We start from the raw sequence: 25,032 nt of genomic DNA on the forward strand, positions 1-25,032 counted from the left end.
CTGTGCAGCGCTCTGGTTCCGGGGCGCAGTTATCCGGGCGCACTCCCATGCCCTGTGCCGCTGGCCCCGCTCTCACACTGACATTCCGGGCGTCCTCTCCTCTGCAGCATGGTGTGGACCGGCAGAACGCTGCTCCGGAAGGTGCTGTATCCCTGTCCTGTACTACTACGCCTATCCTCCACCTGTGCTGTATCCCTGCCCTGTACTACTACGCCTGTCCTCCACCTGTGCTGTATCCCTGTCCTGTACTACTACGCCTATCCTCCACCTGTGCTGTATCCCTGTCCTGTACTACTACGCCTATCCTCCACCTGTGCTGTATCCCTGTCCTGTACTACTACGCCTGTCCTCCACCTGTGCTGTATCCCTGTCCTGTACTACTACGCCTGTCCTCCACCTGTCCTGTACTACTACGCCTGTGCTGTATCCCTGTCCTGTACTACTACGCCTGTGCTGTATCCCTGTCCTGTACTACTACGCCTGTGCTGTATCCCTGTCCTGTACTACTACGCCTGTCCTCCACCTGTGCTGTATGTGTATCCCTGTCCTGTACTACTACACCTGTGCTGTATCCCTGTCCTGTACTACTACGCCTGTCCTCCATCCTAGTCCTGTACTACTACGCCTGTCCTCCGCCTGTGCTGTTTGTGTATCCCTGTCCTGTACTACTACGCCTGCCCTCCGCCTGTGCTGTTTGTGTATCCCTGTCCTGTACTACTACGCCTGTCCTCCGCCTGTGCTGTAGCCCTGTCCTGTACTACTACGCCTGTCCTCCGCCTGTGCTGTAGCCCTGTCCTGTACTACTACTACGCCTGTCCTCCGCCTGTGCTGTAGCCCTGTCCTGTACTACTACTACGCCTGTCCTCCGCCTGTGCTGTAGCCCTGTCCTGTACTACTACTACGCCTGTCCTCCGCCTGTGCTGTAGCCCTGTCCTGTACTACTACTACGCCTGTCCTCCGCCTGTGCTGTAGCCCTGTCCTGTACTACTACTACGCCTGTCCTCCGCCTGTGCTGTAGCCCTGTCCTGTACTACTACTACGCCTGTCCTCCGCCTGTGCTGTAGCCCTGTCCTGTACTACTACTACGCCTGTCCTCCGCCTGTGCTGTAGCCCTGTCCTGTACTACTACTACGCCTGTCCTCCGCCTGTGCTGTAGCCCTGTCCTGTACTACTACTACGCCTGTCCTCCGCCTGTGCTGTAGCCCTGTCCTGTACTACTACTACGCCTGTCCTCCGCCTGTGCTGTAGCCCTGTCCTGTACTACTACTACGCCTGTCCTCCGCCTGTGCTGTAGCCCTGTCCTGTACTACTACTACGCCTGTCCTCCGCCTGTGCTGTAGCCCTGTCCTGTACTACTACTACGCCTGTCCTCCGCCTGTGCTGTAGCCCTGTCCTGTACTACTACTACGCCTGTCCTCCGCCTGTGCTGTAGCCCTGTCCTGTACTACTACTACGCCTGTCCTCCGCCTGTGCTGTAGCCCTGTCCTGTACTACTACTACGCCTGTCCTCCGCCTGTGCTGTAGCCCTGTCCTGTACTACTACTACGCCTGTCCTCCGCCTGTGCTGTAGCCCTGTCCTGTACTACTACTACGCCTGTCCTCCGCCTGTGCTGTAGCCCTGTCCTGTACTACTACTACGCCTGTCCTCCGCCTGTGCTGTAGCCCTGTCCTGTACTACTACTACGCCTGTCCTCCGCCTGTGCTGTAGCCCTGTCCTGTACTACTACTACGCCTGTCCTCCGCCTGTGCTGTAGCCCTGTCCTGTACTACTACTACGCCTGTCCTCCGCCTGTGCTGTAGCCCTGTCCTGTACTACTACTACGCCTGTCCTCCGCCTGTGCTGTAGCCCTGTCCTGTACTACTACTACGCCTGTCCTCCGCCTGTGCTGTAGCCCTGTCCTGTACTACTACTACGCCTGTCCTCCGCCTGTGCTGTAGCCCTGTCCTGTACTACTACTACGCCTGTCCTCCGCCTGTGCTGTAGCCCTGTCCTGTACTACTACTACGCCTGTCCTCCGCCTGTGCTGTAGCCCTGTCCTGTACTACTACTACGCCTGTCCTCCGCCTGTGCTGTAGCCCTGTCCTGTACTACTACTACGCCTGTCCTCCGCCTGTGCTGTAGCCCTGTCCTGTACTACTACTACGCCTGTCCTCCGCCTGTGCTGTAGCCCTGTCCTGTACTACTACTACGCCTGTCCTCCGCCTGTGCTGTAGCCCTGTCCTGTACTACTACTACGCCTGTCCTCCGCCTGTGCTGTAGCCCTGTCCTGTACTACTACTACGCCTGTCCTCCGCCTGTGCTGTAGCCCTGTCCTGTACTACTACTACGCCTGTCCTCCGCCTGTGCTGTAGCCCTGTCCTGTACTACTACGCCTGTCCTCCGCCTGTGCTGTATCCCTGTCCAGTACTACTACGCCTGTCCTCCGCCTGTGCTGTATCCCTGTCCAGTACTACTACGCCTGTCCTCCGCCTGTGCTCCACCTGTGCTGTCAGTGTCATGGACTTGCAGCAGCCCTGGCTCCCCTGTAGCTTATCTGGCGCGGTACTACAAGGCCCAGCGTGTCCTGTCAGGATCTGCAGGGATTTCTGCTTACAGTCCCGGTCGCCACCATCTTCCTTTTTCTTTGCTTGTCGGTTCTGTGTCTTCTCTGTTCCCGGGAAAGCTGGGTGACAACCTGTATGTCTAGAATTACAGTTTCCTCAGGGTTGTCAGTGTCACCACAGGGGGAGGAATAGGGAAAAGCCTCGTCCTCTTAGTGGCAGCCATGTTGGTTGTCACCCAACTTTCCTGGAATTGAAGCGACTCTTTCCCTGTGACTTGTAATCTTTAGGGAGTAGTCAGATGTAACGGTCGCGGTGCAAAATAATTGCCACAATTAGTTGAAATTCATTAAATCTAACGCACCACGACCGCTGTGTGTGAATGTTACCTTGGGTGCCCCCTGCAGGGAAGATGTGGTATTGCAAGGTGCCCAGATACATAAAAGGGGTTCCGTGACTCCATGTAATACCAAGTGCCACCATGTCTTCTAGGGCAAGCCCCCCCCCCCCCCTTTATGATCTCCATGGGGGTGACAACCCTAATTATAGGAGCAAAATTCCTTTAATTAGGCATCCAATCGTCTGGAAATTCTGATAATCCAGCACTTGATTCTGACCCAGATTTAAAGGGATTGTCCTAATTATAACCCCCCCCCCCCAGTACCCTCATATGTGACAAAATAATGGGAACATGCACTTACCGCTTCATCCGCCGCCATATTAACCTCGCCCTCAAATACTGATCACACCGCCATGACTGCACCCCGAGTGACCCCATAAACTGCAGCAAGTTACAAAATCCATACCCCCCCCCCCCCCTTGCATCTCTGCTGCCAGAAGTATGGAGGATATCCCCATTTTTTGTGGGGCAGAGGTTGTCAACGCATATAGCTATTATAGAGGGGATCCCACATGTAATTCTGCATTTCCCCTCTAGAGGTCACTGCAGGCATCTTCCCCTAGCACTGCGCTGGACCATCGGGGATCAAAGGGGAATTCCTATCTGAGACAATGGGTGCATATCGCTAGGATAGTCCCCCATTGTCTGCTAGGTGCGGGTCCCCCTATAATGAGAACGGAGCGGGGAGAGCTGTGGCTGGAAGACCCCAGATTTCCCGGGGTCCGTCCACCACCAAGCGCTGCTCCCATAGAAGTGAATGGGAGCGTACCGCGCATGCGCGGCCCAGGCTCCCATTCATTTCTATGGGGCCGACTGAAATAACCGAGCCAGCGCTTGGCTATTTTCGGCGTCCCCATAGAAATGAATGGAAGGCGGCTGTGCATGCGCAGTGCACCCTCCTTCACTTGCGGGGCCCCGCTCTCGATATACAGGTCCTTCTAAAAAAATTAGCATATTGTGATAAAGTTCATTATTTTCTGTAATGTACTGATAAACATTAGACTTTCATATATTTTAGATTCATTACACACAACTGAAGTAGTTCAAGCCTTTTATTGTTTTAATATTGATGATTTTGGCATACAGCTCATGAAAACCCAAAATTCCTATCTCAAAAAAATAGCATATTTCATCCGACCAATAAAAGAAAAGTGTTTTTAATACAAAAAAAGTCAACCTTCAAATAATGATGTTCAGTTCTGCACTCAATACTTGGTCGGGAATCCTTTTGCAGAAATGACGGCTTCAATGCGGCGTGGCATGGAGGCAATCAGCCTGTGGCACTGCTGAGGTGTTATGGAGGCCCAGGATGCTTCGATAGCGGCCTTAAGCTCATCCAGAGTGTTGGGTCTTGCGTCTCTCAACTTTCTCTTCCCAATATCCCACAGATTCTCTATGGGGTTCAGGTCAGGAGAGTTGGCAGGCCAATTGAGCACAGTGATACCATGGTCAGTAAACCATTTACCAGTGGTTTTGGCACTGTGAGCAGGTGCCAGGTCGTGCTGAAAAATGAAATCTTCATCTCCATAAAGCTTTTCAGCAGATGGAAGCATGAAGTGCTCCAAAATCTCCTGATAGCGGCTGCATTGACCCTGCCCTTGATAAAACACAGTGGACCAACACCAGCAGCTGACATGGCACCCCAGACCATCACTGACTGTGGGTACTTGACACTGGACTTCAGGCATTTTGGCATTTCCCTCTCCCCAGTCTTCCTCCAGACTCTGGCACCTTGATTTCCGAATGACATGCAACAGTCCAGTGCTGCTTCTCTGTAGCCCAGGTCAGGCGCTTCTGCCGCTGTTTCTGGGGAATGCGGCACCTGTAGCCCATTTCCTGCACACGCCTGTACACGGTGGCTCTGGATGTTTCTACTCCAGACTCAGTCCACTGCTTCCGCAGGTCCCCCAAGGTCTGGAATCGGTCCTTCTCCACAATCTTCCTCAGGGTCCGGTCACCTCTTCTCGTTGTGCAGCGTTTTCTGCCACACTTTTTCCTTCCCACAGACTTCCCACTGAGGTGCCTTGATACAGCACTCTGGGAACAGCCTATTCCTTCAGACATGTCTTTCTGTGTCTTACCCTCTTGCTTGAGGGTGTCAATGATGGCCTTCTGGACAGCAGTCAGGTCGGCAGCCTTACCCATGATTGCGGTTTTGAGTAATGAACCAGGCTGGGAGTTTTTAAAAGCCTCAGGAATCTTTTGCAGGTGTTTAGAGTTAATTAGTTGATTCAGATGATTAGGTTAATAGCTCGTTTAGAGAACCTTTTCATGATATGCTAATTTTTTTAGATAGGAAATTTGGGTTTTCATGAGCTGTATGCCAAAATCATCAATATTAAAACAATAAAAGGCTTGACCTACTTCAGTTGGTGTGTAATGAATCTAAAATATATGAAAGTCTAATGTTTATCAGTACATTACAGAAAATAATGAACTTTATCACAATATGCTAATTTTTTGAGAAGGACCTGTAGGTGCGGGTCTCAGCGGTGGGACCCGCACCTATCAGACAATGGGGGCATATCCTAGCCATATGCCCCCATTGTCTGAGATGGGACAACCCCTTTAAGGATTTTTTATTATTCTTACCTCATTTCTACCCCTTTTTATTAGATTGTAAGCTGTTTGGTCCAGGATTCTGTATATTACGACAAGCCGGCAGGGATGTATTCTCACGTGACATATCTGTTCCCTGTAGTATGGAAACTTCATAGACAACCTGAGGATCCTGGTGAAGGGCGGCACCGGTGGCATGGGCCTTCCTCGGTTAGGCGGAGAAGGCGGGAAAGGAGGCGATGTGTGGGTGGTGGCCAAAAATGGCGTCACGATGAAGAACCTAAGGAGCAAGTGTCCCCAGAAACGTGCTGTTGGCGGTGTGGGGATTAATAGCAGGTGAGCCCTGGATCTCTAGTAAATGAAGGTCTCTGAGTCCTTCTTGCTGTTCAGGAGTCTGGGAAAGCTGGGTTATAGCCCCTATAGATGCCAGTAGGGTGGCCATATTGGCTCCATCCACCGTTGAGTAGAGGTTTTCTCTGAAGTGTCGATCTCTTGCTGGGAGGGGGAGGCTATTCAGGAGCTTGGGAAAGTTGGGTTTCAGACACTGTGGGAGCTGCAATGGCAGCTGAATTGTTACCTCTCGGCTTTCCTTGAGGGGTTGTCCAAGATGAGAAGAAATATGGCTGCCCTGCCGTTGTCTACGGAAGCCTTGCCATGAGAGGAGCACATGTGGTGGCAGGATGTCCTGCACATATGGCTGAGCTTTTAGGGTCCCTCAGATGTGACGTCTCCCTAGGTGACCTGAGGATCCTGGTGAAGGGTGGCACCAGTGGCATGGGCCTTCCTCAGTTAGGCGGAGAAGGGAAGGCAGAGAGTCACTCCACAGCAAAGGATACAGAAGGCGGGTGCTGGCGGCAGAATTACATAGCCGTCACCCAGCCTCTGTCACAGGGAGCGGCGATCAGCAGCAATTAGCCCGTCAGGTGCAGCACTTCCTTCTCCCCTGTGTTGCTGAGGGAACATGGAGCGCGCTGAGAGCAGCGTGCTCCATGTTCTGTGATACTAGGCTACGTAGTGCAACCCTACACGCAACAATCACTCACCATAAGGTACACTACCCAAAAGTAGCCTCTGAGAACCTCTATATAGAGCTGCAGTAGAAGCACTTTTCCGCCCTCTTGTGGGAAGATCCAGAGCACACCTGTAATCATTACATATATGTTTAGACATAACTACATGGCAAGTTTTGAAGCAATCCGACATTTCTAGTTGTATGCGTTTTTGTTTTTTTTCCCCAAAGATTGTACAATGTCCCAAAAGGATATTAAACGGGGTTGTCCACCCCCTGCACAGACCTGTGAAGAGAAGCATGCTGACCCGTCTCCATTGCTCCACAGCTTCAGCTTCTTCTCTGAGCTTCCTGTGTGTAAACTTCCTGTTTGACGCCGCTGCAGCCAGTCTCTGACCGTAGCGGTGACCTGCTCCCCTGCATTACGTGGCCATTTGTCATGATTCAAAAAGGAGGCAGGTCCCTGCTGCGGCCAGCAATTGGTTGCAGCTTCATCGAACAGGAAGTTTACATTCAAGAGTCCAGAGAAGGAAGCAGGTAAGTATGCGTTCCTTCGTACGTCTGCCCAGGAGGGAGAGGAAGGGGGTGCACAACCCATTTAAAAGCTATATAAAATTACTGCGCACGGTTTCCACCCCAAAATATACCTGTTCCATGTTTTTTTTTTTTCTCTTTTCTATATCCCGCTCAGCGCCACAGCTCACCTGTGTTGTGGCCTGACTGCTGGGTAGTGTCACATGACCTATGTTTGTCTGCCGGATCCGGCATTGCCCGGTACTGCTGTTCTCTACCGGACCCTATAGACTATAACATTATCCAGCCTCTTGCCAGCATGAGCGCTGGGCTTTGGCCGGAAAGCGGCTGGAATGTGTCAGGAGAAGACTTCTCACTCTATACGGGTGTACTGCGGCACAGGCAAGGTACAAGCAATTGATATGCATAAAGCTGCATAAACCAACAGCGATGAGGAGGCAGCAGTGGGGAGAGTGTCTGAGCATGCGCAGGAAGCTGCATTCAATTACAGAACAGGAAGGCAGTTGTGTGCAGTAAAATATATTCCCCTACAGAAATCTCTTTAGTACTGGAAGGTCCGGCTCTTGGTCATAACCAAGTAGGACTCTGACCACTAACACATATATTTATGTCTCTCCTCCTAGTGTTCGGGCTCTCAAAGGACTATCTGGGGCCGATTGTCTGGTGGATGTTCCCATTGGCATTGCCGTTACCGCTGATGACGGCATAAAATTAGGTAAGATGCTGCTCTTTGTGTATTGTATTCCTATCCTTCGCACTGCCTAATAAATGTATGACCGCTGAGCCCAGTACATATCGCACAGCAGTACACCGCTGCTGTACCAGTGTAGAGAGCGGCGTCATTTTGGAAATGTGCAGGAGATGCATATTGAACAGATGCCATCAGGATGAAGACTATTAGGCCACTTGCAGACCAGCGTGTCCGGATGCGTCCCAGTGCATTGCGGCAAACCCGCGCGAGTAGGTACGCAATTGCAGTCAGTTTTGACTGCGATTGCGTTGTTCAGTTTTTATCGCGCAAGTGCAATGTGTTTTGCACGCGCGTGATAAAAAACTGACTGTGGTACCCAGACCCGAACTTCTTCACAGAAGTTTCGGTTAGGTGTTCTGTAGATTGTATTATTTTCCCTTATAACATTGTTATAAGGGAAAATAATAGCATTCTGAATACAGAATGCATAGTACAATAGGGCTGGAGGGGTTAAAAAAATATATATAATAATTTAACTCGCCTTAATCCACTTGTTCGCGCAGCCGGCTTCTCTTCTGTCTTTTTTTGTGAGGAATAGGACCTTTGATGACGTCACTACGCTCATCACATGGTCCATCACCATGGTAAAAGATCATGTGACGGCCATGTGATGAACGTAGTGACGTCATCAAAGGTCCTATTCCTCACAGGAGAAGACAGAAGAGATGCCGGCTGCGCGAACAAGTGGATTAAGGCGAGTTAAACTTATTTTTTAACCCCTCCAGCCCTATTGTACTATGCATTCTGTATTCAGAATGCTATTATTTTCCCTTATAACCATGTTATAAGGGAAAATAATAATGATCGGGTCCCCATCCCGATTGTCACCTAGCAACCGTGCGTGAAAATCGCACCGCATCCGCACTTGCTTGCGGATGCTTGCGATATTCATGCAACCCCATTCATTTCTATTGGGCCTGCGTTACGTGAATAACTCACAAAGAGGAGCATGCTGTGATTTTCACGCAACGCACAAGTGATGCGTGAAAATCACCGCTCGTGTGCACAGCCCTATAGAAATGAATGGGTCAGGATTCAGTGCGGGTGCAATGCGTTCAACTCACGCATTGCACCCACGTGGAATACTTGCCCGTGTGAAAGGGCCCTTATTCTGACTAGTTTTCTTTTAGGATTCCAGCTCATCGGTCTCTCCTGGCACTCCCAACCCCATGAAAACAAGCATCCGTGATTCAGCAGGACAGTCCCATATTCCCAGCATTGTCCCCGGATATCACTTCTGCCCTGTAGGATTCTCCAGCGCTGATCTCTGACAGTATAGATTAGACAGGAAGATTAGGCTACGGCTAATTGGTTGCTGATTGGAGGCCCAAATATAACTTTCTGTTAGGACCACACGGGGGAGATATGTGTTATATTATAGGGACATTGTGTTGGCTCCCCCATGTAATATGGCTGGCACCATGCCCTGGGTAACACTGTGCCAGGTACACTTCTGAACATCCCCATCAGTGTTTCCTTTCTAGAGCGCACAGCTTAGGCTACTTTCACTCTCGCGTTTTGGCTTCCGTTTGTGGGATCCGTTCAGGGCTCTCACACGCGGTCCAAAATGGATCAGTTTTGCCCTCATGCATTCTGAATAGATAAGGATCCGCTCAGAATGAATCAGTTTGCCTCCGTTCCGCCTCCATTCTGCTCTGGAGGCTGCTGCGTTTTTGTGTTCGCCTGACGATGCGGAGCCAAACGGATCCGTCCTGACACACAATGTAAGACAATGGGGACGGATCAGTTTTCACTGACACAATATGACACAATAGAAAACGGATCCGTCCCCCATTGACTTTAAATGGTGTTAAAGATGGATCTGTTTTGGCTATGTTACAGATAATACAAACTGATCTGTTCTAAACGGATGCCGACGGTTGTGTTATCGGTGCGGATCCGCACCAAACGCGAGTGTCAAAGTAGCCTTAGAGGGAACACTGATGGGTATTTGTGTGCATGGCATTGTTGTTCGGGGGCGCTACTATTTGTCCTATATTGCTGTATGGGATATCTTTAGGGTGGCACCACTGTTTGGATGTTAGATGGTGCCCTAGAATGCAACAGGACGCTTCCAAATATTGCTTCACTTCTATATTAAATCGAGGTTTCAATGATGTGTCAAGTTTATATATCCGCTGTAGTTCTTTACGTAATAACGAAGTAGATCTGTCACCTCCACGTTTTGGGGGGCGGGGGGGTCACATGATCTATAATACGAAAATGGAGTTGATGTTCCGTGTGTCTATACTCCGTAAAATCTTTGGATACTGGTAAGTCAAGTTTTTTTCTTACGGATAAACTGTGTTGATCTGATCAAGTCTGGTTTTTAAATCAAGTGTTGTCTCGCCCACGTACCATAGGCCACATGGGCGGAACAACAAATAAATAACATGATCAGAACTGCAGGTTAGAAAATGTCTAATGGAGTATGTCGCCCCACTGCCTCACTCGCCCTTGAGCATGAGGCGACATTCTCAAATTCTGTAATGTCCCTCAAACAGCTACGGCGCATACCCCAATGACGGCGTATAATGTTATTGATTTTGTTGCTCTGTTCATTAAAAGTAGAAATAAACGAAATTCTCTTACGTGTAGTATCTTTACGTCTAGATTATAAAGTGAGACTCCTATCAAGGGCCAGGACCTTATCCTTTTGTTGCTGCAATAGGGACACTGCATAACCGTTGCCAGCCATAGTATCCAAAGTTACATGCAGAATAGATTCATCAGAGACCATGCATTTAACACGCAGAAATTGACTGTGAGGTAAATACTTCACCATATCACTTTGATGGCCATTATTATATCTGAGCAAGGAATTCTTGTCTGTAGGTTTAGCCTATAGAGCAGTCTGTAATGAGCCCTCGACAGTGTTCACCATAGTATCTAATAATTGTATGTTGTTGAAAGAGTGAACAAGGGGCAATTTGACATCAGGATCAAGCTGATTATGAAATGCATGTAATTCATCGAGAGAACCAAGCCATAGGAGGAAGACGTCATCAATGTATCTCCACCACCTCTCTACATGAGCGAAGTGGTGGGACACATAGACGACATCTTCCTCCAAATGGTGCATATATATATTGGCGTACGTAGGCGCCACATTCGACCCCATCACCATAAGCCCTCATATGCTTACGTCGACAGAGGAAAAAAAAAAAAGCCACCAAGCGTCTTATTTCGTACTCCTCCTTGGCTAAAAATACTCCTCTAAAATGCTAATAGGAGTAATTATACTCTTCTCAAAAAAAATTTGTGTGACCTCTGGTTCTGTTGCATTTTCTATGGATTATATATAGAGATGAGCGAATCGACTTCGGATGAAACGAGTGGTACCTTGGAACCGAACCAGAGTTCGGGAAATGTTTTTTTTACAGTACAAGTTAATTTATGAAGTTATTACTCGAAGTCTCACAAGACTTCACAAAGCAATAACTTCCGCTCATCGAAGCCAATACATTCTAAGACTACTTTCACACTGGCGTTTTGGCTTTCCGTTTGTGAGATCCGTTCAGGGATCCACAAGAGGTTCAAAACGGATCAGTTTTGCCCTAATGCAGGCATGCTCAACCTGCGGCCCTCCAGCTGTTGCAAAACTACAACTCCCAGCATGCCCGAACAGCCTACAACTATAAGTCTACAGCAGGGCATTGTGGGAGTTGTAGTTTTACAACAGCTGGAGGGCCGCAGGTTGAGCATGCCTGCCCTAATGCATTATGAATGGAAAAGGATCCGCTCAGAACGCATCAGTTTGCCTCCTTTCCGTCTCCATTCCGCTCTGGAGGCTGCCTGCAGCGTTTTGGTGTCTGTCTAACGAAACTGAGCCAAATGGATCCGTCCTGACTTACAATGTAAGTCAATGGGGACAGATCTGTTTTCTCTGACATAGCCAAGACGGATCCGTTTTCTATTGTGTTACAGATAATACAAACGGATCCGTTCTGAACGGATGCATGCGGTTGTATTATCTGAACGGATCCTTCTGCGCAGATCCATGACAGATCCGCACCAAACGCGAGTGTGAAAGTAGCCTTATACTGTACGGAACTCCTGAGTTTGGGAGACTCATGAATTATGACCCCATAAGGTATTCCACTGGCTGGTGGTTGTTTTTTTTTGTTTTTGGGGGGCACAATTGAGGTGACTCTGAGATCACAACATTGTTTTAAGGTTACAGTGGACCTTTTTAAGAGGTTTAGGCAAGATAAAGGGGGACGAGTAGATACAAAAAAGAGACGTGTCCCCTGACTTTGGCAAAATAAACACCACCACCAAAATCCTTTGAGGGATTTATTATGCTTTGGGCACATCCCGGGAGGTCCAAACATGGAAATCTACACCAGCTCCTAGATTTCTGGTAGGATTTATAGTCACTTTTCTGACGCAAGTAAAGATAAATTTGTTTGGACGCCGTGTAGGCCTCATCCCTCCCATGCATTGCTCACTTCTTAGAAATGTGGTTAAGATCCCAAAATGTTGCGCAAAATATGCTTTCATAAAAATGTACAGCAGAAAACTTCCATAGGAGCTATGGTGAAGCTGTTGTGCTCAGCTGTGTCCTAACTGTGCTTCCAGGTGAGCTGGACAGAGAAGGAGACAAGCTGCGGGTGGCCAGAGGAGGTCAAGGCGGAGGTTACAAAACAGATTTCTTTCCTTCCAAAGGCCAGAAGAAAATAATCCGCCTGGATATGAAACTGATTGCAGACGTGGGGTTAGTTGGGTGAGTAGCAGTATAATTCCTATCATCCAAACCCACCCTGGAATTCCTGGAAGTTGTACTTTTTTCACCAGTCTAGTGTCACGCTGCTCCATACAACACAAATAAATCCTCTATTAGGCTATGAACCCCAAATTGCGGTCTGCAATGCACCGGCCACTTGGATGCCATCTGCGGACGCGGATCCATCCACTTGAATGGGGTGCGCAATTTGCATCCAACGGTTCGCACATCAAAAAAATAATGCTTGCACTACTTTTTGCGGTGTGGAGGCACGGACAGAAAACCCCCGGAAGCGCTGTAGTGCTTCTGATCTGTGTCTCTGTTCCGCACCATATCTCCCAGATTGTGGACCCATTCTAGTGAATGGGTGTGCATCCGTGATACGGTGTGCACCCGACCTGGCGCTGCAGGGAAATTTAGCGCCTGCTGCCAGGTTTCCTCACAGATTATAGCTGATTGCTGAGGTCACCTTTTTGCTCAGGGAACCATCTAAAAAGTAGGAATTGTCCAAACCCCTTTAAAGGGTTATTCCCAGTGAGTGTTATATCACTAGGACAGTTGCTTTATAATCAGTGGGGGTCAGACCTCTGGTACTGCCATCGACCCTGAGAATGTAGGGGCTGCAGGGCAGGTTTAGCATTGCGCCCCCTTCATTGTTTTTCTTCTGCCTCCTGCTTTGCAGAATACTACAGTGCTACCCCATATAACAGAACAGAGTCGGGTGTAGGAGGCTGGCAGCAATGTTGTGCTGAAAAAAGCGTATGTGAATGAGACCTAATGGGAACCCTGTATACCTGAGTGGAGATGCCGTTCTGGAACGTCTTTTATCTGGCTTTAGCTTTTAACTTGGGGGCATTTCATGTTTATGGTGGAGATGTAATACATGTAAAGGTTGCGCATGAAGTGTTCGGCCTCTCCCTATTGTGTGCTCTGTGCCTTTAATTAGCGGGGGGGGGGGGGTAAAGTGCTCCTTTTAAAGACCTGTAGCACAGTCTGTCGCTTGCGAGGACACTTCACCGCTCCGTCTTCCACTGATCTCTCCATTGCGCTTTTCATTGTATTTCTGCCATTTGGCGAAACTTCCTTTGATGGAGACATTAAGGTGAATTATTAGTAGTATTCTGTATTGTAGATCAATGAGCGGGGAAACTGAAGAGCGCATCCCATTAAACCTCTATTTAATAGCCACACTGTTTGTTTAAGGACCAAAGCAATTTTTTTAAGGGCCATAACTTTACTTTTAGGTTATTAAAATGAATATTTTTTGTCTCTTTTATTTCTTTGACTTTTTTTTTTTTTTTTAGCCAATAGCTTTTTCCCCAATACTGACTTTCACAGTGAAGAAAAGTAAAAGTAGTAATATTTTTTCATAATGTAAAATAAAAACCCTGGAATATATTTTCCCTGCCATTGTACGACAGTTATTCTGATGTATGACTTGGGTCACGTTATTAGGGGCAGAGCTCCCCACTTACGGGAGAAGTGACAGCTGTCAGGGCTGTCCCAGGTGTCATCATGGTCATGTGACCTTGTCACCCAGCGATCCCTGGAACCAGTGGATGCAGCGGTAGCTGAACATTATGTATACACCCAGACATTTGACCCACGACTGCAGAGTCTCCAGTGCAGCCGCTATTCTACAGCGTCCGGCCCGTTAGTAACACGGATCATTCCAAACTGTGCAGGTCTGAGGCACAGGAGAGACTGCAGACTGTGCCCTGTGCAGCAGCTTGCACGTCACAGGCAGTGTGCAACGTCCACTAATTCTCAGGCTCCTCATCCGTCGTCCAAGATGGCCGCACCACTTCTCAAAATACCTGAAGCATACTATGCTTTGGTAGCCCAAGACATTTCATGCTTGCCCAGCCCTGCTCTTGCATTGGCCAGTAGTGTTCACATGAGCAGTGCTGGCCAGTCCAAGGGCAGCACGAAGTGTCTTGTGCTACCAAACGCACCGCGTTGTCAGAAGAAGAGCCCGGGAAATGACGGACCTGCATCTGAAAAGATGATGAGGTCACCAGGTAGATGTTCTGTTCATGGCGTCAATACCTGGACCTCCCGCAACCTTACCTCACCATAAGACCATAACGCATACTGACTGCTGCTCAGTACACTCCTGTACGCGGTGTCAGCCCCAGTCACAAAGCCCCGGCCACCAGTGAAGTGATCCTGTATTCCTTACCTGTAATACTTATTTCTTCTACAGGTTTCCTAATGCGGGCAAGTCCTCGTTAGTCAGCAAAGTGTCACACGCCAAACCAGAGATCGCCGATTATCCATGTAAGTAGTCAGTGGCTTCATATGGAGAAGAAAACCGGGCAAAACTTTGTAACCTACAGCCGAGTCCTGAACGAGGCATCAGCGGCTGCTCAGAGCAGTCTACAGGAGATCACTTATCATAGTCATGGATGAAAATACACTTACAACACACCGGATAAAACCGCTGCGATGTGCTATTCCTCTGGCCGTGTCTGTGATGGTGGAGCATGACACAAGGATACAAGTAACATGTCCTAGCCTCATGCTCCAGCCAGGGGTTGACCAGTTTTTTATATTGATGACCTATTCTCAAGATAGGTGATCAGTATCAGATCTGTGGTGGTCCGGCACCCCTGCCGATCAGCTGTTTGAAGGAGTCGCAGCGCTAATACGAATGCCGCTTCCTGTTAAAGGTTTAGGGTGCGTTCACACAACCGAATGTATTTTACAGTCCACAAAACATGGATCCACAAAAATTCAGATGGTGTCTGTGTTGCAACCATTTTTTTTCCTGATCCATTGTAACAATGCAGATCGGATGTGGACCAAAGTACGGTCGTGTGAATGGGGCCTTACCTGTGCGTCATCTCCTTTGCAACGGCGTTGCAGTGTAATTACAACTGCCCCGTCCTATCCAAGTGACGCGTTCTATTTGCTGCTATTGCATCAGTGTGGCCCAACATTTTCCACTTTTTCTTTTTGTTTTCCATCACATTCACTGTTGTCTGTAGGTCCGTCTCTTTGTATCCTGTTTTTGTATTAAGGCTCGTTGACTTGTGGTGCCTCTATTAGCTTGGGTTGTGTGCCACGTGTCATATTATTGTCCACACGATACGACTGGACTCGGACAGCGGTCCTATTTCCATCTGCAGAACACAGGTGTATGTAGACGTTTATGTGGCATCCGGGTGCCATTAATTTGAAGTGCACAGACCAACTGACGGGTGAATCCCATGGTTTACCCCATCCGGTCTGTGGGCGACACGTGTGCAGTCTGGATGGCATAGAGGGAAAAGACTGAATCCAACTGGACAATAAAAGATTTTATAATTGTCTTACAGTCACAACAGTGCAGCCTGAACTGGGGAAAATCATGTATCCTGATTTCAAGCAGGTAATAGCAGTTAGTGTGATGCACTCCATCTCCTGATGCTCCCCCGTCTCTTTTTCTCTCTTTTTTTTCTCTCTTTTTCTTTTTTTTTCTCTCTCTTTTTTTTCTCTCTTTTCTTTTTTTTCTCTTTTTTTTTCTCTCTTTTTTTCTCTTTTTTTTCTCTCTTTTTTTTCTCTCTTTTTTTTCTCTCTTTTTTTTCTCTCTTTTTTTTCTCTCTTTTTTTTCTCTCTTTTTTTTCTCTCTTTTTTTTCTCTCTTTTTTTTCTCTCTTTTTTTCTCTCTTTTTTTCTCTCTTTTTTTTCTCTCTTTTTTTTCTCTCTTTTTTTTCTCTCTTTTTTTTCTCTCTTTTTTTTCTCTCTTTTTTTTCTCTCTTTTTTTTCTCTCTTTTTTTTCTCTCTTTTTTTTCTCTCTTTTTTTTTCTCTCTCTTTCAATGCTCCCCCGCCTCACTCTAATATTCCCCTCCACTATCCTTGTTCTTATCTATCCTGGTGAAGGCGAGGAAAGCAAAGTAACTGTTCACATAAGCAGAAGTTTATTTCTCCCAGAGATACAAATGAAATGTTGATTTCCGTCTGATGCTTCTTTTGTCTTGGATTATTCACTGCATGGTCTTTCTGTAGATTTCAGTGGCCGATCTCCCCGGCTTAATAGAAGGTGCACACATCAACAGGGGCATGGGCCACAAATTCCTCAAGCATGTGGAGAGAACAAAGCAGCTGCTGTTTGTGGTGAGTTTTCTGCTGGTGACTTTCTGACATTTCACACCAGTGACTCCTTTATATTAACTACACAAATAGGCCTCATGCACACGACAGTATTTCTTCACTGTCCGCAAAACGGGGTTCCGTTGTTCCGTGTCCGTTTTTTCTCCCGTGATTTTTGGAGGATCACCAGACATGAAGGAAAGTTAAAAAAAAAAAGTTGTTTTGGTGTCTGCCTGGCCGTGCGGAGCCAAACAGATCTGTCCTGACTTACAATGCAAGTCAATGGGGACGGATCTGTTTGACGTTGACACAATATGGTGCAATTGCAAACGAATCCGTCCCCTGTTGACTTTCAATGTAAAGTCAGGAGTCCCTATCAGAGTTTTCTCCAATCCAATGGTATATTTTAACTTGAAGCGTCCCCATCACCATGGGAACGCCTCTGTTAGAATATACCATCGGATTTGAGTTGCATCGTGAAAACTCAGATCCGACAGTATATTCTAACACAGAGGCGTTCCCATGGTGATGGGGACGCTTCAAGTTAGAATATACTAAGAACTGTGTACATGACTGCCCCCTGCTGCCTGGCAGCATCCGATCTGTTACAGGGGGCTGTGATCCGCACAATTAACCCCTCAGGTGCCGCACCTGAGGGGTTAATTGTGCATATCATAGCCCACTGTAAGAGATCAGGTGCTGCCGGGCAGCAGGGGGCAGACCCCCCTCCCTCCCCTGTATTAAATTCATTGGTGGCTAGTTCGGCCTCCCCATCATTGGTGGCAGCTGAGAGTTCCGATCGGTGTCCCAGTTTAATCGCTGGGGCTCTGATCGGTAACCATGGCAACCAGGACGCTACTGCAGATCTGGTTGCCATGGTTACTTAGCAATTTTAGAAGCATTATACTTACCTGCGCTGTCCGTGACCGGCCGGGCGCTCCTCCTACTGGTAAGTGAAAGGTCTGTGCGGTGCATTGCTTATAGCACAGACCTCTCACTTACCAGTAGGAGAGGAGCGCCCGGCCAGTCACAGACAGCGCAGGCGAGTATAATGCTTCTAAAATTGCTAAGTAACCATGGCAGCCAGAACTGCAGTAGCGTCCTGGTTGCCATGGTTACCGATCGGAGCCCCAGCGATTAAACTGGGACTCCGATCGGAACTCTCAGCTGCCACCAATGAATTTAATACAGGGGGGGGGGGGGTCGCACTGGCCACCAATGAATTTAATACAGGGGAGGGGGAGCCGGGGGGGGGGGGGGTCGCACTGGCGGCCAATTAATTTAATACAGGGGAGGGGGGGCCGCACTGGCCGCCAATGAATTTAATACAGGGGAGGGGGGGCCCCGCACTGGCCACCAATGAATTTAATACAGGGGAGGGGGGGCCCCGCACTGGCCACCAATGAATTTAATACAGGGGAGGGGGGGCCCCGCACTGGCCACCAATGAATTTAATACAGGGGAGGGGGGGCCCCGCACTGCCCACCAATTAATTAAAAACTGGGGAGGGAGGGGGGTCTGCCCCCTGCTGCCTGGCAGCACCTGATCTCTTACAGGGGGCTATGATACGCACAATTAACTCCTCAGGTGCGGCACCTGAGGGGTTAATTGTGCGGATCACAGCCCCCTGTAAGAGATCGGGTGCTGCCAGGCAGCAGGGGGCAGTCATGTACACAGTTCGTTGTATATTCTAACCTGAAGCGTCCCCATCACCATGGGAACACCTCTGTGTTAGAATATACTGTCAGATCTGAGTTTTCACAAAGTGAAAACTCAGATCTGAAAAAGCTGTATGCAGGCGGATCTGCGGATCCGTCTGTGCTAAAGTAGCCTACGGATCACGGACGCGGATGGCAATCTTGTGTGCCTCCGTGTTTTTTCACGGACCCATTGACTTGAATGGGTCCGTGAACCGTTGTCCGTCACAGAAATAGGACAGGTCGTATTTTTTTGACGGACAGGAAACACGGATCACGGATGACAAACGGTGCATTTTCCGAGTTTTCAACGGACCCATTGAAAGTCGATGGGTCCGCAGAAAATCACGGAAAACGGAACAACGGACACGGATGCACACAACAGTCGTGTGCATGAGGCCATAAGGTGATGCTGAAAAGAAGCAAAAGGGGGCACTTTTAAGTCTTTCCGTCCAGATAGGACACCTTCAACGAGCTGCCATCTAGTGGCTGAGATGAGAAGAGCAGTGTGACTGATGGATAAAACAGACTGTACATGTTGTGATTGCACAGTTACACTCCTACACCATAGACAGGGAGTGATCAGTGGTCGGGCACAGTCACCAGTCAGACATTTCCGATTTATCTTAAAGTGGAGTCGAATTGCTAATTGGCTGCTGTGGCTTTTTTCTAGGTAGACATTTCTGGATTTCAGCTTTCCTATAAGACTCCATTCAGAACAGCCTTCGAAACAGTGCAGCTACTGACATTGGTGAGTACCATGCTGTGCGACGATGCTCCCAGTGATGGCAGCAATTAACCATTTCACTGCCATCACAATTTTCACTGTTTGGCATACACACACTCCAAAATACATATTATACCCCCATATATTAGGATACTTTCACATCAGCGTTTTTTTTTTTTTATTCAGCTTTGGAGATCCAGCAGAGGCTCTTAAAAGCTGAATTAAATGGATCAGCGTTTTTGTGTCCTGTTCACAAAACTGAACAAACCTGATCAGACATGATAATCAATATAAGGCATATTATAGTGAATGGAGCCGGGCCGGACCTAAGGCAGCAGACGTGTGCAAACGTAAGTATGGATCCAACAGGCTGTTCAGCTGCTGGAACAGCCTGCCGGACAATCCTAACTCCATTGTGAAGTAGCTTAGGTCAATGGTGCCTGATTTTTTTTATGCCTGATTAGGTTTGTTCAGTTTTGATTTAATACAACCGGATGAGGCCGAAAGGGAGCCATCCGGATAGTATTAAATGGAACGGATCATTTTAATTCAGGTTTTAAGATATTCTGCTGAATCTCAAAACCTGAATTAAAAACGCAGATGTGAAAGTGGCCTTACAGTCATGGGCACCTTCATGCAGTTTTGCATCGATGTGTAACAGTTTGAAAAAATTGCAGGTTTCTAGTCTAACCCCAGCTGAGCCTGAGACGCACAATCATCCTAAAAAAAATATTCCAGATACGGTTAAAGGGGTTCTGCAGTTTGTTTAAACTGATGATCTATCCTCTGGACAACCGGGACCCCCGCCGATCAGCTGTTTGGGAAGGCAGCGGCGCTCCAGCAGCTGCACGGCCTTCTCACTGTTTACCGCTGGCCCAGTGACGTCACGACTTGTATCAGCTGGCCTGGGCGGGGCTAAGCTCCATTCAAGTGAACAGAGCTTAGCCGCGCCCAGGCCAGTTGATACTAGTCGTGACGTCACTGGGCCAGCGGTAAACAGTGAGAAGGCCGCGCCGCTGCCTTCTCAAACAGCTGATCTGCGGGGGTCCCAGGTGTCGGACCCCCACCACTCCTCTTATTCCACCACCAGGAAAAAAATTGATGTTTCCTAAATGGGGCAGATAAAATATCTCTCTGATAAATAATGGGGGCGATGGTTACAGGTGGTGGTCTTTCTTTCTGCTGTCACTTGCATCTTATTTTGAGCATTAGTTTGCTTTTAGGTCGCACTAAGGCTGCATTCACACACCAGTGAAAAACAGCGGTTTTCAGAGCTATTGCAGCCTATGGGGCTATTTACATGGCCGCTCCTCCCTTGATGCAGAAGGATCTACATTTCCAGCATGATCCCTGGGAGTGCATGGTGATGTCATCATGCTGGGAGCGCAGGTCCTTCTGCATCAAGTGAGGAACAACTGTCTGCACGTGCAAGTGGATGAAATGAGTGATGTATTTTCCCCCCCAGCATTTTTACTGTTGGGGGCCACTATGGGGGATATTATTACTGTTGGGGGATATTATTACTGTTGGGGGCCACTATGGGGGATATTATTACTGTTGGGGCCACTATGGGGGATATTATTACTGTTGGGGGCCACTATGGGGGATATTATTACTGTTGGGGGCCACTATGGGGGATATTATTACTGTTGGGGGATATTATTACTGTTGGGGGATATTATTACTGTTGGGGGATATTATTACTGTTGGGGGATATTATTACTGTTGGGGGCCACTATGGGGGATATTATTACTGTTGGGGGCCACTATGGGGGATATTATTACTGTTGGGGGATATTATTAATGTTGGGGGATATTATTACTGTTGGGGGCCACTATGGGGGATATTATTACTGTTGGGGGATATTATTACTGTTGGGGGATATTATTACTGTTGGGGGATATTATTACTGTTGGGGGATATTATTACTGTTGGGGGATATTATTACTGTTGGGGGATATTATTACTGTTGGGGGCCACTATGGGGGATATTATTACTGCTGGGGGCCACTATGGGGGATATTATTACTGTTGGGGGGCCACTATGGGGGATATTATTACTGTTGGGGGGCCACTATGGGGGATATTATTACTGTTGGGGGGCCACTATGGGGGATATTATTACTGTTGGGGGGCCACTATGGGGGATATTATTACTGTTGGGGGGCCACTATGGGGGATATTATTACTGTTGGGGGCCACTATGGGGGATATTATTACTGTTGGGGGGCCACTATGGGGGATATTATTACTGTTGGGGGGCCACTATGGGGGATATTATTACTGTTGGGGGGCCACTATGGGGGATATTATTACTGTTGGGGGGCCACTATGGGGGATATTATTACTGCTGGGGGCCACTATGGGGGACATTATTACTGCTGGGGGCCACTATGGGGGACATTATTACTGCTGGGGGCCACTATGGGGGACATTATTACTGCTGGGGGCCACTATGGGGGACATTATTACTGCTGGGGGCCACTATGGGGGACATTATTACTGCTGGGGGCCACTATGGGGGACATTATTACTGCTGGGGGACATTAAAAAACACCTCAAACAGCTCTAGAAAATGATGAGATGGGCCAGCCGTCCCGTCCGCTTTTTTTAGACCTGGCGTGAGCTGGGGTTCGGCCGCAAATCCCCTTTGTGACCGAATCTGTCACAGATATACCCAAAAAATTGGCGTATATCTAATACTAAATGACCCCCATTATGTATACTGCAGGAGTGTGGGATCTAAATAGGACAGAAAATGAATAAAAAAAAAAAATGTTTGAAAAATCACCCATGTTGCCTAATTTAGTTGCCTGACATATATCATTACAGTGGTCGGAGCCCTGTTTTACTCTGATGCAGGGCCTCGCATACCCTGATTTTCTTCCCACAGCCGTAGCAGAAAAAAATAAACTTCTGTCCACCAGCAGCTGCCACTAGGGGGAGCTCACTAAGTACAGATTCATTCAACTCCCATTGGACTCAATTAGTATGCAGTGATATCTTAAACAATCCCTGGTGACAATTCCATCATTTAAGTGTGCCTATGAAAGCAGGGGAGTGGGGCCTGATACAGAAAAAATTGAGCTTGAAACCCCATCGGCATAGACTGGGAATTTATTTGGCATAGAGGTTTTGAGCCGAGCTTGAAATGCTCAAAATTGGAGGTACACCTTAAAGGGCATCTATCACATTTATCAGTATTAATCCATCTGACGTGTGAGATGAGCGCATGTCAGCTGAAAGTAATGCTTTTGGTCCCATTCCTTTAGGTGGCCTCAATCTGTAGACAATGGATGTTTTATAATATGTAAATAAGGCTACTTTCACACTAGCGGCAGGACGGATCCGACAGGCTGTTCACCGTGTCGGATCCGCCGTGCCGCTGCTCCGTTCCCATTGACTATAATGGGGACGGAGCTCCAGTGCAGCACGTCAGTGCGCGGTGAGAGGCCGCCAGACTATAAAAAGTCGGACATGCAGTACTTTTTAGTCTGGCGGCCTCTCACCGTGCACTGCTGTGCTGCGCTGGAGCTCCGCCCCCGTCCCCATTATAGTCAATGGGGACAGAGCAGCGGCACGGCGAAATAGTGGCGGGACGGATCCGACAGGGTGAACAGCCTGTCAGATCCGTCCTGCCGCTAGTGTGAAAGTAGCCTAAGCCCCTGGGTGCAACGAGAGTGGTGCTGGCGGAGGTATGAGGAGTCAATAACTTGGACCGTTGGTTTCCGTAATTAAGTCTCTCTTTACTGAAGTGCAGATGGGAGTAGTAGTACATATGGCAGTAACAGGCACAGTTCCAAGCATATCACAGTGCAATCCTTCCCTATTAGGAGTGTATGGACAGCAGCAGTGATGAAAGTTGTAGTAGTGCCCCCCCCCACACACACTCTTTTGCAGTCTTCCCAAATAACCTTAGGCATGCAATGCTGTTCTCACTAACCAATTTCTGCAGTACCTGGGCTGAGGGGTGCAGATTTTAGATTTGGGTGGCCATTCCTTATCAGAGTGTGAGGGGTGCGTTAGCAGAATACTCTTCCGCAGCAGTAAAGTCTCTATGCCATAAACGGGCGAATACCTTGCTGACTGTATTTTTCACAGCCTTGTAGCTTCTAGACCCTCTTAGATGTTGGTTCTCTCTACTTCAGGGGTACTCTGGTAGTATTGATCCATTGACAGCTGTATTCTCAGAGACAGAAGCTCTCTGGACTTGGGCCTAGCTTGTGGGAACAAACTCGCACATGTGGTTCCTGTAGCTCTGAGTAGATCAGACAGCGCCTCTCTTCTCTGTGGTTTGTTTCTAGTATTGCAGTTCATCGTTAGTTTAACTGTATAACACTCATCATATCCTAGGAACTTGAATTGTACAAAGAAGAACTGCTGGATAAGCCTGCCTTGCTGGCTGTCAATAAGATGGATCTGCCTGGTGCTGAAGACAAGTTCCAGGAGTTGGTGAAGCAGCTTGAGAATCCAGAGGGTAAGAAATCTCTGTGTGTCTGCTGTCGCTTTGCAGCAGCCAGTAGGTCCCTTTTTGCTACTTTCAACAGTCTGTGTAAATGTCCATAAACCTCCTAGAATGAAGACACATTTTCTATGTCACTGCAGGGGGTGAGGTGTCCCCAACTGTGTGTCACCCTCAGATGTAGCTATCTTGGTGAAGAGATAGGAGACGGAGAAGGGGCACCCAGATAATTGAGTAGGGCACTTGCTCCTCCACAAATGCAGAATGTGTATACTATGCTTTTTTGTTTTGTTCCTATCAGATCATTTACATACGTTACCAGAGCAAATGGTCCCAGAACAACAGATTAACTTCAAGCACATTGTCCCCATCTCCGTGGCTACAAACCAGGGAATTCCAGACCTCATCAGTTGCATCCGCAGATCATTAGATGAACAGGCCGAACTGGACATCCAAGAAACCGCCAGAGAGAAGCTGCAGAGTCTTCACATCTTACCTTCTCACAACGTCCCATATAAACAGCTGCTTCCTCCCCCAGAACACACCTTGGATTGAATCATCCCCCAGATGGACAATATTGTACAGTATTTGTAATTTCAATAAAATATTTTGTACAGAAACACAAAAAAATGTCTAAGCTTTGTGTCTGTGCAGCAAGACCTCCGTGAACAGATTCTAAAATGAAGACCTGCCGTTTGAGACTGCAATGCACTCTGGACCATCCATTTTATGAGGTGGTCTAGATTAGCGAAAAGGATGTCCTCCCGACCCAACCCAGCTGAGAGAGCAACACTCCTATCCACCGGCTGCCTGATATTGCAGCTCATTCCTATTCAAGTGAATGTGGCTTAGCTGCAATACCAGATTTGGCCTCTAGAGAGAGGTGGTGCTGTTCTTGGAGAAATAAAATGCAGATCTTTTTTGTTATCCTGAACGACCTTTCTAAAGGAGCAATGTTTCTGTATTTAAGAAATAACCCCAATAGTGGGGGAAAAAGTTACACGACGAGGTTGTTTAATGTCTGGTTGTCATGTTCGTTCGGTGCAATTTATTATTTACATACAGAAGATACTCCACAGTTGTCAGCGCTGCGCTGTGTAGTTCTTGGGCTTGGAAATTCCCGAGGTAATTTTTGGTTCTGTGGAAAATGTAAAAAGATCACCTAGAGGTCGTGGGTTTTCCATATCGGCAGGGCCGGCTCCCCTGTGCTCATTACACTCTACAGGTGACAAAATGCAGAAAAGTCAATATTTATTTTGGTAAAATCTAGTACTTCACCAGTTACAGAATATTTGCAAGTATTTGAAATTGACCACTATAAGGCATACACAAACATTTGCACGCTAAAAAGCTACGACACGGTTGAAACGAAGTAAAGCAGTTAAAAAAGAAAGTTACATTCCACTTTGTCTGCCTTATAAAGAGTTAATGTAGAACTTCTTTAGCAATGCAGAAACCATTCCCAAACGTACAAAACGAAGCTCAGTCTTATTTAATAACATGGTGCGAGGAGTCCCGGTCCTGTGTAAATCACGTCCGTCACGGTTCCAG

The 25,032-nt window shown here is 47.9% G+C and overlaps 1 protein-coding gene across 1 annotated transcript; it reads left to right on the forward strand.

Moving 5' to 3' along the window:
* GTPBP10 (GTP binding protein 10) lies at positions 1–24,103 on the forward strand. Its single transcript, XM_044295159.1, has 10 exons — positions 1–141; positions 5,643–5,836; positions 7,667–7,758; positions 12,376–12,520; positions 14,727–14,800; positions 15,841–15,893; positions 16,511–16,618; positions 18,965–19,042; positions 23,373–23,496; positions 23,783–24,103. Exons 1-10 carry the CDS (start codon positions 109–111, stop codon positions 24,034–24,036), a joined length of 1,155 nt encoding a protein of 384 aa, XP_044151094.1. The 5' UTR covers positions 1–108; the 3' UTR covers positions 24,037–24,103.
* Positions 24,104–25,032: the final 929 nt, after the last annotated feature.

This window comes from Bufo gargarizans, chromosome 5, assembly GCF_014858855.1.
Source record: "Bufo gargarizans isolate SCDJY-AF-19 chromosome 5, ASM1485885v1, whole genome shotgun sequence".
Taxonomy (NCBI): domain Eukaryota; kingdom Metazoa; phylum Chordata; class Amphibia; order Anura; family Bufonidae; genus Bufo; species Bufo gargarizans.